The sequence below is a fragment of the Ascochyta rabiei genome, chromosome 3 (assembly GCF_004011695.2).
Source record: "Ascochyta rabiei chromosome 3, complete sequence".
NCBI classification, from domain to species: Eukaryota; Fungi; Ascomycota; class Dothideomycetes; order Pleosporales; family Didymellaceae; genus Ascochyta; species Ascochyta rabiei.
In genome coordinates, this window is record NC_082407.1 from 2275857 (window position 1) to 2290952 (window position 15096).

Sequence of the window (15096 nt, forward strand, 5' to 3'; positions counted from 1 at the left end):
TCGTGCTTTTAAGGTCGGAGGCATATCTGTCGGTCGTCGCAGCAGTGTACGTTGTAGAGGGCAAGAGAAGAAGCTGTCTATGATTGCAGGCTATATATGGGACTTAGATAAAGCAAGTCCTTCGGGTTGGGCTAGACAGCTGCCTGCATAAGCTAGTCTCTGCCTTTGCCGTCGAAACTTTACCTTTACCTACCTTTCCAGATCCCGAAGAATCGGGTCAACGGTCAATATTACCGATTGATAATGGAATGTGTACTCGTGCGTAGGATAATTGAGGTAGGATTGATTGAGAAACAATCTTAGCTTTACAACGAACAGGTCAGGAATTAAAATGCAAGTCAAGTAGGAATAGGAAAGCAATAACTCTTACATTTGTAGCGCTGAAGTCCTTCCTGAAGCCAGGAAACCAATCAAATCAGTCTGAACCAGTCTCATTCATGCCTCGTGAAATAGACGAATGGACCTAAAAGGCGTCTCAATTCTCAGTAATTGACATTAATTCCTTGCTGAATGTGTTCTGAAGGCTGTGATCGGAAGCGAGTATCGCGTGGTTCGACAATATTACCTTCAGACCACACATCTGTGGACCGACAGATCAGCGAACCGTTTCAGAAGTAGTCACTCTAGAAAGATGTGGTGATACAATCATGAGGTTGGTCCAGCAGTTACTCGTACCCTTGGGTGAAATGAGTCCTATTGAACATGGGGAGGCGACGTGAAGAGTCGCGTCAGGAGTGAGGCTACGCAATTAGTCCGGAGCCGAAGCGCTAACCAAAAACAGTCATCGAACCCTGAATCGATCTCTCTGTGGTGCGATCGATGACGGCAGCTTATTCCCATCTGGCTTTCGCGTGGTGTGCGCGTTTCCCGTGATGACGATTTGTGTGGAGCCGCAAAGATGCTTAACGCGTATGTTTCGCTCTTTCGAACTCCTCATTTCTCTTCCAGAGATTTCGAGATATTGGCAACAGTCTGTGAGCTGTGGACATGTCTCCTAATAACGAGCAGACACCGCTGCTCCAGGAGAGGTGGAGCGAGGAAGCAGAGGATCGAACTGTAAGAACGTTCTGTGCACGCGACGGTTTGGACCTGGCTGATACTGAGCAGGTTCTTCGGATCGACGATCTTCCCAAAGGGAGTAATCCACGAGAATGGACTCGATGGAACAAAATGGCCAACGTGGTCGTTATTGCATGCATGTCGAGTGCGTATCTCAAGACTGAAAACTGGAGTAGTGTTAATCAGATCAGTTCTAAGTCCTCTTGTAAGCTCCATGTTTACGCCAGGCATTGCTCAAATCGCGGAAGACCTCAACACGACTACAACCGCTGTGATCGGTACAACGACCGGATACGTTGTCATGCTGGGGATCGGACCGCTTCTATTAGCACCTCTTTCTGAGACTTTTGGTCGCAGGAACGTCTACCTAATCTGCTTCTCGATCTTCGCTCTCCTTCAGATTCCGACCGGGTTTTCCCCAAACATCGGGTTTCTTATCACCATACGAAGTGTCGCGGGCTTCTTCGGAAGTGTTGGTGTAGCGAACGGCGGAGGTACCATCAGCGACATGTTTATTCCAAGCGAAAGAGCTGGCGTCTTTGGGTGGTACCTATTAGGTCCTTTACTCGGTCCAACAATTGGGCCTCTTTTGGGCGGTGTCATTGTACAAAGACTCGGGTGGCGCTGGACATACTGGATCATGGCCATCGTGTCTGTCGTAAATACTGCAGCAGGTTACTTTCTGCTACGTGAGACGTACGTTCCGCGAATCCTGAGCCAGAAGAAGGATGAGTTTGAGCGCGATGCATCCAACTTTGACGGCGCCAAGTACTCTTACGAGGGTGAGGACACACGACCGCTACGCCAGAAGATCCTGCACTCCTTGAAACGACCGCCGAAGATTTTCGCTCAGCCAATTATCGCGACCATGGCTGTGTACCAAGCCCTCATCTTCGGTACAACATTCAGCATTTATACGAACATGCAGAAAATCTATTCCGATCTCTACGGTTTTGATACCGAGCACGTGGGGCTCCTGTACCTCGGGCCGGGCCTAGGTTTCCTCTTTGCTGTTTTCTTTCTCGTGCCTCGAATCGATACGGTATACAAGAGTCTTACCGCAAAGCACAACGACAAGGCAAAACCGGAGTTCCGTCTGCCGCTTGCGAATATCGGCGCGGTACTCATTCCCGTATCGTTATTTTGGTTTGCATGGACGGTCGAAAAGCATGCGCATTGGTTCGCGTCTATCTCGGCGACGTTTTTCTACGGCATTGGCCAAGTCATGATTCTGAACACCACGCAAAATTACTACATCGACAGTTTTGAGAAGTATGCGGCAAGTGCTATTGCAGCTGGCACTGTCTTCAGGAGTCTCGTTGGCGGTGTGGTACCTTTGGCAGCGCCAGGCCTGTTTGAAAAGCTGGGCTACGGCTGGGGTATCAGCGTGTTTGGATTTATCGGTTTGGCATTGGCACCCGCCCCAATATTGTTCTACATCTACGGGGAGAGGATACGCGATCGGTTCCCGGTGTATTTGTAGATCTTGGGTGAGCGACGAAGACAATAGCAATCAACTCATTCGTAACCTCTTTGAGTGCTGCAAACCTTCCGCGCCTCTTTTCCATTCTCCTCAAGTGACACCTCGAAGGAGCGCGCTCAATGAAAAAAGATGCCGTACGGGACGAGGCTGACTATTGAGCCGAGCATTACTCACATGGAAACCTGTCACACGCGACAATTACTCCACGGGCCCACGACACGGCGCTTCTTCTATACCTCGGGTTCGGAACCCCTCGCCTGTGGAAAAATTGCTCATCGGCCTTAGTCTGATCAAGTAGAACAAATTCTACCCCAACGTGTCGCAATCCTGCGCAAAGGTCAACGGCCAGTGATCGTGGGTAGACCTGCTACTTTCATAGTATGGTAGGAAAGCTTGAAAGCCATCGCATTATTAGCTTTAACACTTGCACGCTCTAGTATATTGACGATACGACTAGGCGTACTGCATCCGAGCTGCTGCAGCACCATGGCGCTGGTCCCAATGATGACACTGCAACAAATCAAAACGATCTTCCGTGGCGCAAGCCCTGTCCGCACAAAACAAATACTGCTTTGTGCAGGACTCATGTGGGCAAAAAAACAGTGAAATGGAGGACTCACAAAACTTAGTACCCCCTCGTCAGAAATCTGGCATTGACCCTATGCTCCAGAGTTGGAATCCGACGTGACGGTGCGAGGGGATCGATGGGCTAAAGGTTGTGCACGGTATGAAGGAGTTGATGGAAGAACCAGAACAAGATAAGTTGAGTTGGGACAGTGAAGAGGGTTTCATCGTAGGGTTAGCAAGGTCTGTTTGCTAGTCTCTGCTCTGTGAGGATGAAAGGTGACTCTAGGCGCTGCTAGAATGCTTGTGAAAACATGGTCTTCACTTCGCAGTTTTCTAATTTCAAAAAATATGCTGTTAGCGCTTGACCTATCATCAATCCTTCCAACTTTTGTTGTTCAAACGCTTTGCATTGGTCACCCATACATATACGTTCAGCTGACATGACTTCACTTCAAGTTCTGGACACAGTGATCAGTGACGTGGAAGGTGATGATGAGAATCATGTCACTCAGGTTTTCTGATCTCTGGACCTTCCAATAGAGGTGCGCGATTTGGTTTGCAAGTATTTAACAATCGCAGTCTTCAATTCTCGCACAAGTGGTCATCGAACTTGCCCTATAAGTTCGAAAGAAACGATTTTTCACAATTTATAGTAGGACTGAATACGAATGTTAGTTCGGACTTGAACTAGCCCCAGTCATAGATTCATGAAACCTTCAGGGCCGGTAATCCTCACTAGCCCTTCTTGCCTTTTAACAACTAAACCCTTTCCTTTAGCTAGCAAAGTCGTACATCCTCCTCTCCCTTACTCCATACCTCCCCTCCCGAGTTTTCAACGTCGGCATTGCCCAAGTTCCATTCATTGCACCTCCAGCTCCACCCGTGGCCATAGGCAATCCTGTCCCCATGCTTGCACTCGGATCGCCCTGGATCGTCTCACTAGGCAGTCCCATGTCTGTGAGTACCTGATCCCACAGCGCCATTGCTGCCACTTGCTCCGAAGCAATGGCAGCTGCAACAGCGGCAATCTCGCCAGCGGTCATGGAGCCGGCATTCATGGGCTCAGATTCGAATGTCTCTTGTGGAACGGCACCGGAAGATGTTGGGGAGGCGGAGGAAGAGGGAAGGGTACAGAGAGTATTGGAGCAGGATGTGTGGACAGACTTGGTCATTGAAACTGATCTAGACATCGAGACTATGCCCGATAGTGGCGTGGAGAGACTCGAAGCAGGCTTGTTGCTAGGAGAAACAGGCGCAGAGACTTGAGGTAGTTGAGTACTCAATGGTTGGTTCGTCTGCGGGATAGAGGCGGATGGTGTTGGGTTATTGGTTGGTGGAGGTGCTTCGGAGCTAGCAGGTAGAGCAGCCTGAGAGGAAGGAGGCGATGAAGAAGGTCCCTGAGAAGACGGTGGTAGAGGCGCTGCTACAGCGCTCGTCTTAGGTGGATCCGCAGGCTTATCTGTCTTCGGTGTATCGACAGGGGCTTCAGTCTTTGGTGGCGATGCCTCAGTTTTTGGTTGATCAGCAGGTTCTTTCGTCTTCTTCGATCCCCCTTTCTTTGCTGCAGCTTCTACTTGAAAACCTTCATCGACACTAGCAACCTTAGCCGGGGCAGTACTTAAAACACTTGGGTCCTCAGGCTTGCCAGTGCTCCACAACCACTTATCGTAGTACAAAGCCAAGCACCAGTAGAGAATGTTGTCGATGCTTAGAGATGACTCGGCGACGTTCTTGCCTTCTTTTTGCTTGACAAGATTGACAGCACCGTCGAACCCGTACGCTAAGCTACTAGTACCGGATCCTGATATCTTCTTATCTGAGGAATTGTTGGAATTTGAATCGAAGAGCTCGGTACGCATGGACTCATGGAACCACTTTGCAACTATCTTGCTGCCAAAAGCAGAGATATGGAATGGCAGGGTCTTGTCCTTCTTTCCCGCTGCTGTATATGTAGTAAAAGTGTCAGGCAGCTTCGTCGTGGGGATGTCCCAGAGATGAGACTGCTTATCTTTCTCAAGCTGGTGTTGTCGCCTCAGGTAAGACGGACAGAATGTAATCCTTAGACACAGTTAGGTTCTAGAACTCCTTTTGCAGTCAACAATGGCAGTATCTTACCTTTCCGGACCCTTCTCACGAGAAGTTCCTGATAGCTTCTTGTTCGCGGAGGTGACCACAGCCTTGTCACCTTGACAAGGCTTTCCACCTTTGACACTAACCCATCGGTTTCGGTCAGTGTCATAAAAGTACTGTGAGCCTGATGTTGCGGGTGCAGTCGGCTTGCTCGCTGCCATGCTTTTGGGCCCTCTCTCACTGAGCCAGTCGTCGTTACAATGGATGATCAGATCCGGACTTCCGGGCTTGGACATCCGGTTGAGCGTATCCCTTGTGGTTTTCATGGCTGCGATATGGTCTGCTGCCTCACTTTTGAAATTAGGATTCGGTGTTCCGTCATCGTTCTTTGCCATGATGTCGCCGAACAAAATACGATAGGTAGCAATGATCCTGTCAAGCTCTTTCTTACTGCCAGTGGGCTTCTTAGCCCCAGGAGTCTCGCTCTGATATTTAAGAACTTCGATGACAGCGTCGAGACCATCTACACCGGCTTTAGCTAACTTGGGTTGAAAGTCGATGCTCTTGTCGATCAGCTGCTTTGCGGTGAGCTTCCCGTATTTCGTGTTGCACGCTTTGTCGAACTTCAGAGAGTTGACGCTAGTGACCAGCAGCAGCGCGGTGTAAAGAACACCTGTCCCGGAGAACCTCATGATGACTGAGACGAAAAGAATGGACGACAACTCCAGAGCTGTCTATAACGAAATGGATGATGCGCAAAGATGGAAAAAGTGCAGCGCGATGTGATGCAACAGCACAAAGGATGAGCCGATGGATATATCCTGCTGGCCAAGGAGGCCTTCGGACATCTGACACCAGCCTGGCGTGAGTCCGGTACCTGCCAAAGCACTTTCATGGTGAGATCAGTCAGACGGAAACGGCATGAGCTTGTACATTTACTGAAATCCGTTCATTTGGGGGGACTCCGAGGTCTGGGTTATAAGCTTCCGAAGTCCGTCGCGTGGCAGAAAGCGCTATCTGTGGTCTAAGGATTGCTCGTATATCCAGTGACATAATCAATTTCGCTCGTATCTGTCAGATAAGATGCCCTGCATCTTTGTGGATTGTTTGTATTTGCCACCATTATACAAGGTCACACGTTGAGTTCCATACTGTGATCAATCACTACTGTTAAGCACGGCCTGGGTGTGGTATGAGGGTACATACCTGAGAGGAATGAGATCTCATCCTAGCGATAGAATGTATGTAAGACGTTGAGTACTTTTAGCCCACGTGTTACTTCTTGTAACCTACCCAGTTTCCGCAGATGTTCACTGTGGTCTCGGCATTAAAGCCAGGTTGAAGTAATACATACTGGAGGCTCGTATGCCACTCTTTGCCAAAGATGCGTTCGTTGTTTGTCGCGATTGACGGCTCGAAGAAGGTACCATGAAGTCTACGAACGGCGTGCCACGGTTCCAGAAACCGAGCAGATTCTAGCAATGGTGACTTTCGAGCGTCCAGCTACCCACTTCCAGCCTCGAGGGTCGAGAGAGATTCCTCGGGTTATCGGTGACCGACGCGTCGCTAGCCACTTCGGAACTTTACACGTGACGCGGTCGATGCTGCGTGTCCACTTCGATATTTGCAGAAACAGCCTCTTTAGAACATGTTGTTCTTTCCACAAAGTGATTGGACAAAATAAAGTGGCATGCATTTAAACCGTTGGCGTCGATACCACGCTAATTCCCTAGCGCCTTTCACTCGGGAGATCGACAAAACAATGCGTTCGTCATCACGATCGATACTCCGCGCTCCTCACTCTGCCGTATCCTCATTCTGCCTACCCTACAATTACTGCTATGTCTCGCCCGCCACCTCGTCGCTACCGCCCCTTGACATCTGCATCTGTCGCCGGTCTGCTCTCCCTCATCCTGCCAACCGTTGCCCTTGCACGCCTCTACACCATCAATCCCACGCTCAAATCATCACTCCTCCCTGTGGCGTACACAGCTTTTGTCAGTGGCGTAACGTTCCTTACTTACGGGTACGATAAGATGCAGGCACGAAACCTCGAATGGCGTGTTAGCGAACTGACGTTGCATTTCCTGGGGGTAATAGGCGGCTGGCCTGGCGCGTTAGTAGGGATGCACTTCTTCCAGCATAAGACGCGGAAGGTGGCTTTTCTAGTGCCATTTTGGGGAATCGTGATGGGGTGGCAGGGGTTGCTGTGGACGATGTTGCATGGCGATCAGAGTCAGGTTACGTGGTAGTGGTAGGTGACTTAAGCTACGGGTTTGCAAAATGATTTCCACCAACGCCGCGCTCCATTGTTCGTTTCTCGTCATGCATCAAGCGGTTACTGTATCCCGTCCGCCTCTTCCGAAGTCTTCTCAGCGTCCTGCTTAGGCAACCTCTTGAACGTCTTCACATGCTCAAGTGCACCGTTCGAACATGCGTGCACTGTATCTCGCATGGAGCCTGTTCTAGTCTGCACGGTAGCCTATACGTTGCTTGCGACTCGCACTATACATGCAGGCACATTAGCGACCTGTGAACGGGCTTGTCAGGCTGTCCGCAGCCTCGCCTGTTGCTTCGCCGAGCGGGTTCTGGGCTGCGCCGCCAGCGAGATTGCTGATGCCCTTCTTCAGCTGGAGAGGGTCGGTTTGGTCGGAGGTGGGGAGCTTGTTGATCTGGTCTGGGCTGTGTCAGTGGCCGACTTGGATAGTTGTGAAGAGTTGCAGTGACGCACCTTTGGCGACGTAGGACAGCTTGTTCTCGCCCATTGTCTTGAGGGCAGTGCGTTCCATCTTGCGCTTGAGCTCTGGGGGAATGCCGAAAAGGAAGATAGCTAGGCCGATGACAGCAACGACGCCGGCAAGGGCAGTGAAGAATGTTGCGGCGGCCATTGTGAGGTCGAGTATAGTACTGAGGTGAACTCGTAGACGGTGTCAGGCGAAGAAGCTGGGAGACAGGAACTAAAGAGGTGGATATATGTAGTGCAGCCGCTCTGAAGATTTACGTTGACGCGTGTGATGTCATCTGCGATTCCCTCCATGTTTGACCCCTGCCCACGCGTTCTCTGCGGCCCTTGCCTGTGTGCCCACAGTCGAGCTCCAGCTTGGCAGGCATGTGTGTGCAAGCGTGGAATAGGCGCGGGAGGAACGGCGCAGGGTCTTCTTCGTATTCGTTTCAGGTCGTTTAAACAAGCTGTCAACGTCAAACACCGAGGGCTCGCCCAGTACAGATGACCTATCTGTGCACGGCTGACTTGTAGGTGAACCTCATCATCAACAACGAGTGATCAACACATTCATTTGCCGACTGGCCGCTGTTGAAGGCAGAGTTGTTGAAGGCAGAGTTGTTGAAGGCAGAGTTGTTGAAGGCAGAGTTGTTGAAGGCAGAGTTGTTGAAGGCAGAGTTGTTGAAGGCAGAGTTGTTGAAGGCAGAGTTGTTGGTCGGCCAGCATCATCTCGGTGCAACAGTGTCAATGCCATCTCCCTAAATATCGCAGCCTTGCGAATCGATATGCCTGAGGCGCGTGCGTCGAGGCCTAGCTCAGCTGCGCCTCGAATGCGCCTGTCGCCAGCCCGCGCGGAGGCCGACCAGCAAGTGCGACCCCACAGTCGCCGCACAGGAGCTCCAACTCCTTCAAGACCGTGCTGAGATTACCGTTGACCTTTCTGCGCCTCCTTTTGCCAGTTCTCTTCCAGCTTCTCTCTTTTCCACCTACAGCCATTGTTATCGACTTTTGACGACCTACCCCTCATCACCCCCACCACCAGCTGCACGCTGCCAGATAGGCACGCCCGTCTTACTTTCAGCCCCCAGAAGCACACGGCAGTCTTGTTGCTGCGACACTTTTGCCCATTATGAGTTGTGCTCCTCTCTCATAGCCCGTGTACTTTGCAAGACACCTACTGACGCGTCATCGTAGTGACAAACATGCTCAACAAGTTGCACGGACAGCCTGACAGCTATGACCGCAAGTCCGTGCCTCCTAAGATTCCTCCGCACACGAACAAGTACTGAGCAAAGCAATGACAGGTCACGCTACAAATTCGGAAAGACGCTGGGCGCTGGAACCTATGGCATCGTTCGAGAGGCCGACTGCCCGGACGGCAAGGTCGCAGTCAAGATCATCTTGAAGAAGAATGTCCGCGGCAACGAGCAGATGGTCTACGATGAGCTGGAGATGCTGCAGAAAATGAAGCACCCGCACATTGTCAAGTTTCACGACTGGTTCGAGTCGAGGGTACGCTTAGCCTCACCTGCGATATGACATGAGGGGGCTGACAGCTTGCAGGACAAGTACTACATCGTGACCCAGTTGGCGACGGGAGGAGAGCTTTTTGACCGCATTTGCGAAAAGGGCAAATTCACTGAGAAGGACGCTGCCGAGACGATCCGTCAAGTGCTCGATGCAGTCAACTACCTCCACCAGCGCAACTGCGTCCACAGAGGTACGGCCCTCCCAACCCCCACATGGCTGCTTGTGCTTACCGCTACAAAGATCTCAAGCCCGAGAATCTGCTCTACCTTACACGCGAACCCAACTCCTCCCTCGTCCTGGCTGACTTCGGTATCGCCAAGATGCTTGACTCGAAGCACGAGGTGCTGACTACCATGGCTGGTTCCTTTGGATACGCGGCGCCTGAGGTCATGTTGAAGAAAGGACACGGCAAGCCCGTTGACATGTGGTCTATGGGAGTCATTACCTACACATTGCTCTGCGGTTACTCTCCATTCCGATCCGAGAACCTCGCAGACCTGATCGAGGAGTGCAAGAACGGCCGTGTCATCTTCCACGAGCGCTACTGGAAGGAGGTGAGCAAGGACGCAAAGGACTTCATCACGCAATTATTGCAACCCGATCAGAACAAGAGACCAACTAGCGAGGTGAGCAGGCCGAATATAACCGTAAGAACAAGGACTGATAACAGTAGGCTGCACTCAAGCATGTCTGGCTTAGTGGCAAGACTGCCAGCGACCACAACTTGCTGCCCGAGATTCGTGCATACGTCGCAAAGGCCCGTCTCAAGCGTGGTATTGAGCTTGTCAAGCTTGCGAACCGTATTGAGGCTTTGAAAATGCAAGAGGACGAGGAAGATGATGTGCCAGGCGAGGCAGACGTGCCCGCCAATGCCCTAGAGACAGCCGGTGAGGCGATTGCAAACCACACGACCAGCAAGTCCTTGAAGACAACAGACAGCCCGACTGGCACCGGTGCTAGCACCACCGGCAAAGGGCCTGGTCGCCTGAGCAGAATCGCAAAGGGCGCCATCTTCCGCGAAGTTGTCCTTGCCAAGGTACGCGAGATGAAGGAGCAAGAAGCGCAGAAGGAGTTTGAGAAGTCGGCAACGGAGGCCGCTTCAAGCAAGAAGAGCTGAGCGATAGGCCTGGACGTCCAATGCGCCTTTCACATCATGTTCACAAACACAATCGAGTTTGCTGCAGGTTCTTAGCGGAGGTTCTCATTGCTGTTCAAATACCCTGGAAATGGCGCCAGGGCCTAGTTCCTAGACACCACAATGCCATTTTGAGCGATTCTGGATTATTCCTTCAGCTGCACATTGAGGGCGTACATCTATCGCAGACCATTGCTCAAAGTGATTGTTGGTCCAGATTTTTGCACGTGACTAATCACTGGTTAGCTCGCCCTGGCCCGCAACACCGTAACCGCGTCGCAGTAGTCGCAAACTGAGGCCAGATCCAGCAACGCAGTGCACCGGCACCACGGCCCTAGAATTCGTCAGTAAATCTCGAGAACGGCTCCGATAGACGACGCGACTACGAATACGCGAAAATGGAGAGTGCGTCGAAGCGCAAGGCGGGCAACGCTGCACTGAGCCCGGGCGAGGCTCGGCCTGCAAAGCGACAGAAAGCGCCGGTACGTGCACGCCCCTATGGTGCGCGATCGTGATGGCTGCATCGTCGGCGATGTGTGGGAGAGGTGCAAGCTGTGTTTGGCGTGACGCGGGATGCGCACTTGGACGTGGGCGCGACGCTCCCGTCTGGGGTCGACCGACCTACGGCCAACACTTCACACCACCGAGTGGCCGCCGCGCGAACATCAGACACCGTCGCGATGCATCCAAATGCAGAGAGCCTAGCACATGCGAGCAATGATAGAATCCCTGCTAACCATGCCCTCCGCGCATGCAGAGCGCCGGCGGAGAGACAGCCGAATCGACTACGGACATGGGCTTGAAGTTCCTAGACAGCTTGAAGCAGGCCAAAGACAAGACGTACGTGCACTTGGGAGCATCCTGGTAGTGAGGCAAGAGCAAGGCTAACACTGCACAGCGGACGACCGATTGCAGTGCATTTCATGACACTCCCAGACAAGGCGAGTGACTCCATTTCCCCACGCTGCCACACCACGCTGACGGCACATACATAGAACGACCTACCAGACTACTACGAATTCACAAAGCTACCACTCGCATTAGACACCATCGAGGTATGTCCATGGCCTCTTCTGTTGTTGGAGCATGTTTATGGATATCCACTGCGCGAACGACCTACACAGCCATCTATCTGGCTTACACAGGCGCCAGTCGAACAGTCGCAGTAGCAGCAACAACAATCCTCATCATGAACAATCCAGGGTGTCACTCTAACTTCAGATCAGGGCAAACTCACAAACGGCGAATACACATCTCTCGCCCAGGTCGAGAGCGACTGCAAGCGCCTCGTCAACAACGCAAAGGCGTACAACGATAAGAAGTCCATCATCTACGAGGACGCCGAGCGACTCCGCAAGACCGCATCAAATTGGATGGTCAAGCACAACCCTGCGTACCGAGACGGTAGCTATGTTGCAGTCGCTACACCCATCCCAGGCGAGGAACATGCGCCGCCTGGGAGACCAACTCCACGTATTGCGTCTACCCCAAGAGCTGCAGCCACACCTACACCTGTATCTACAATAGCTACCGAACGGCCTCGGCGCGCTGCGGCACTGGCACAGCCAGAGACACCCGTTCCTTCGAAGCTGAGACAGTCGGCCTCTGCTGCGCCAGAGCCGAGATCATCCACTACACGAGGAGCTTCCAACCTGTCATTCCAGCATGCTCAGGAGCAGATCATTCAAGAAGTCATCGACCACACAGATCCAGGGTACAGTACCCATCGCGCTCACGTAGGTGTTATGCTAACTTGCTTCCAGTGGTGATTTGAACATTTTCCAGCCTTTTGTAAACCTTCCCACTCGTGCGTTGAAGGACTATTACCAATTGATTAAAGACCCCATGTCCCTTTCGGCCATTAAGAAGAAGGTTCAAGGTGTAGTCGGTCGCGATGCACCTACCGGACATACTCTGTTTAAGAGCTGGGATGCCTTTGAAAACGCCATGAGTCTCGTTTGGAAAAACGCACGCATCTATAATGAAGATGGAAGTGAGCTATACAACCTTTCGCTCGAATTAGAGGTATGTAGATCGCAGGGAACACATTGAGTTGCAGCTGACTTGACCAGGAAATCTTCAACAAGAAGCTCGCTGCAATGAAGGCCAAAGTTGACGAACCACCGCAGCCGAAGCTCAAGCTCAACATGTCTGGTGCTGCGCCAACACCGGCGCCTAAGCAGCAACTCAAGCTGAAGCTCAGGCAAAGTCCAGGATCGGGGTCAAACACGCCAGCTACACGTGACTCAGCTACGCCTGGTGTCATAGTAGACAATGAGGCGCTTCTAAGGCAACAAAGACATGTCAATGATAGCATGGGCGGCCGACGGTCACGTCCCTCTGACATTGCCACTACGCCAGTAGCGTCAAATCCGTTCTCCGGAGCGAGAGGGTCTTCTGCTAACGTCGTTCCTATTCCCGTTGCACAGATAAAGACCGCTGGCTCTCCATCAGCGGCGAATGGTGTGAAGCAGGATGTGCAGTCACCGGCGTTGAGCGCAATCAGGCCTGGTAGCAACGCACCAGATTCGCAACGACCAAGTATCACTGCTCAAACACCACTACCAGTCATGGCACCACCACATTCAATATCGCGTCCAACGAGCGGCAGCCCACATCCCAACGGCCTCTACAGCCAGCAAAACGGCTTATCCACTCCCAGTTTCCAGCCACCAACCCACTACGTACCGCCATCTATCCCTCGCACCGACGTCTTCCGCAAAATGCCTCTTAAGAGTAAGCTTTCATCCAATTCCCATTGTTTCATCGACTAACTCGTCCTAGGCATTAGCGAAGCCCTCATCCCCCGCCTGACTCTCAACACGCACCCTGCACTCAACCTCCCACACCCCTGGACCATGACCATCCCCGCGAGCAAGACCAAAACACATCACAGTGCCACCGTTGTCGTCTCACCCACACATTCTTATCTCCAAATCACACCCAAAGTCCCTATTGCTGTAACAAATCGCCTCTATCGCCTCTTCGTATTGGTAAATGGTAACAAAACCTTTGAAGTGAACCGCATCCCTGTCACTGCAGGCATCAACGGTGGCGCAGAGGGTGCCGGATTCGAAGGAGGGAAGAAGAAAGGCGAGCCAGTGTTTGAGGCGAAATTAATAGGCGGCGTCAATAGGATCGAGGTGGAAATCGTTGCCGAAAAGGAAGAAAACGACGGGGAGACTGTGAGTGGGAAGGATGCGGTTGAGATTGAGAAGTGCACAGTGTTTTTGAATTTGGCGAGGCAGGGATACTAGGAGTATCATGTGAAGGGAACAAATTCTTATGGCTGTCCTATAGGATAAAGTCGCCGTAGGTTTGCGGTGTCTTGAGGTGTTTGGGTGCATTGGGGATTGCCGGAGCATACGGTACGCTACTAGCATGGTCTGACATGGGAGGCTATAATCTCTTTTTCTTCAACTTCTTTCTTTCCTTCGGGATTTAGGTTACCTCAAGGTCTCTTGATCGTGGTATGGGCATAGTAGTATCAGACTTGCATTGCACATTATTAACACTAGACATGTACGTATTCCCATGGCTAAGAGGATGGATCGGAACTTTGATAGGATGAGATTGCCCTGTTGTCCGTCTCCCATTCCTGCTTTGCCAGCACCACTACCCCTTAAGCGCCTCGGTGACTTGTTTTTTTTGGAGCGGGCCGAGTACAGCGCATCACCGTTCAGAACAATTCGCTTCTAAGACAGAAGCCCCGCACTTTCAGCGTTTTTGTTGATGGTCACAACATAGTCGGGGCTAGTCGGCTTCTCGCACACCACGATCGCCGGGTGCAGAGCTGACCATCACCCGCTTTGTGAGCAATCTCACTGCATAGAAACATGCACCAACGGAACTCTCCACCTTAGCCTGGTGAGCGTTATTAGAAGCTTGAGTAGAAAGGTATGCTGTGGTGCCTCGTTTGCGGCATTCGTGGTGTCAGATGCCTTCATTTCGCCTTCCTTTATTCTTGCTCAAGCGTTGAAGCATTGAAAACATAACCAAAATGATGGGTGACAGTATCGAAATCACCGATCGTGTTGCGGCTGCGCAACCGGGCATTATGATAGTAAGGCCCAGTCTACACAAGCAAACCACGGAGAACGCTGCAATATTCAAGAGATGGACGATCATGCATTTTCGCGACCTGCTCAATCTCGCCCCTGAATCTCCAGGTTCCAAAGGCATATTTCAAACCTTACGCTATAGAAGCACCACAGGCGAACTACTCTACACCATCCACGCCGACGACATCTCTATCTGGAAGACCCCTGCATACTACGCTATCAGCAGGCGCTTGGATCTCGAAAACACTCGCAAAATTGAGGAAGGCGAACAGGCTGTTCTGTCCAATTCCAAATAGCTTGGCGATGAGCCGATGGTATGGCACCTCGTCAACGCAGAATTCGGCATCTTCTCAGAACAATCAATTTCAGGTCCTGGGCGAGACGCAGACCAGCCCATTCCTGTTTTTTTGCTTTCCGGGAAGGGTTCTCAGCCTTCTGCGCCGGCTTGTCTCCTTGTTACTCTCACCTA

General features: G+C 51.7%; 6 protein-coding genes across 7 annotated transcripts; 4 read left to right on the forward strand and 2 right to left on the reverse strand.

Annotated features, from left to right (window-relative positions):
- Nucleotides 1–987: 987 nt before the first annotated feature.
- On the forward strand, nt 988–2542 carry EKO05_0002336 (uncharacterized protein; the record flags this gene model as incomplete). The annotated part of the gene is made up of 3 exons (XM_059635887.1): nt 988–1056; nt 1108–1204; nt 1251–2542. 3 exons carry the CDS (start codon nt 988–990, stop codon nt 2540–2542), a joined length of 1458 nt encoding a protein of 485 aa, XP_059491870.1.
- Nucleotides 2543–3882: 1340 nt separating this feature from the next.
- Nucleotides 3883–5871, reverse strand: EKO05_0002337 (uncharacterized protein; the record flags this gene model as incomplete). The annotated part of the gene is made up of 2 exons (XM_038944119.1): nt 3883–5167; nt 5225–5871. 2 exons carry the CDS (start codon nt 5869–5871, stop codon nt 3883–3885), a joined length of 1932 nt encoding a protein of 643 aa, XP_038793009.1.
- Nucleotides 5872–7701: 1830 nt separating this feature from the next.
- On the reverse strand, nt 7702–8067 carry EKO05_0002338 (uncharacterized protein; the record flags this gene model as incomplete). Its single annotated transcript, XM_038943972.1, has 2 exons — nt 7702–7856; nt 7911–8067. 2 exons carry the CDS (start codon nt 8065–8067, stop codon nt 7702–7704), a joined length of 312 nt encoding a protein of 103 aa, XP_038793010.1.
- Nucleotides 8068–9030: 963 nt separating this feature from the next.
- On the forward strand, nt 9031–10548 carry EKO05_0002339 (Calcium/calmodulin-dependent protein kinase; the record flags this gene model as incomplete). 2 transcript variants are annotated; one of them, XM_038944107.2, is made up of 6 exons in its annotated part: nt 9031–9037; nt 9096–9147; nt 9206–9413; nt 9465–9621; nt 9672–10057; nt 10105–10548. In XM_038944107.2, 6 exons carry the CDS (start codon nt 9031–9033, stop codon nt 10546–10548), a joined length of 1254 nt encoding a protein of 417 aa, XP_038793011.2. The 2 variants fall into 2 exon arrangements, with proteins under 2 accessions (XP_038793011.2, XP_059491871.1); XM_059635888.1 differs by having other exon boundaries at nt 9031–9413.
- Nucleotides 10549–10964: 416 nt separating this feature from the next.
- Nucleotides 10965–13823, forward strand: EKO05_0002340 (uncharacterized protein; the record flags this gene model as incomplete). Its single annotated transcript, XM_059635889.1, has 8 exons — nt 10965–11048; nt 11324–11406; nt 11465–11507; nt 11562–11621; nt 11793–12280; nt 12330–12591; nt 12639–13302; nt 13351–13823. The coding sequence occupies 8 exons, from the start codon at nt 10965–10967 to the stop codon at nt 13821–13823; spliced, it is 2157 nt and encodes a 718-aa protein (XP_059491872.1).
- Nucleotides 13824–14566: 743 nt separating this feature from the next.
- EKO05_0002341 (uncharacterized protein) lies at nt 14567–14923 on the forward strand (the record flags this gene model as incomplete). Its single annotated transcript, XM_038947486.1, has 1 exon — nt 14567–14923. The coding sequence occupies one exon, from the start codon at nt 14567–14569 to the stop codon at nt 14921–14923; it is 357 nt and encodes a 118-aa protein (XP_038793013.1).
- Nucleotides 14924–15096: the final 173 nt, after the last annotated feature.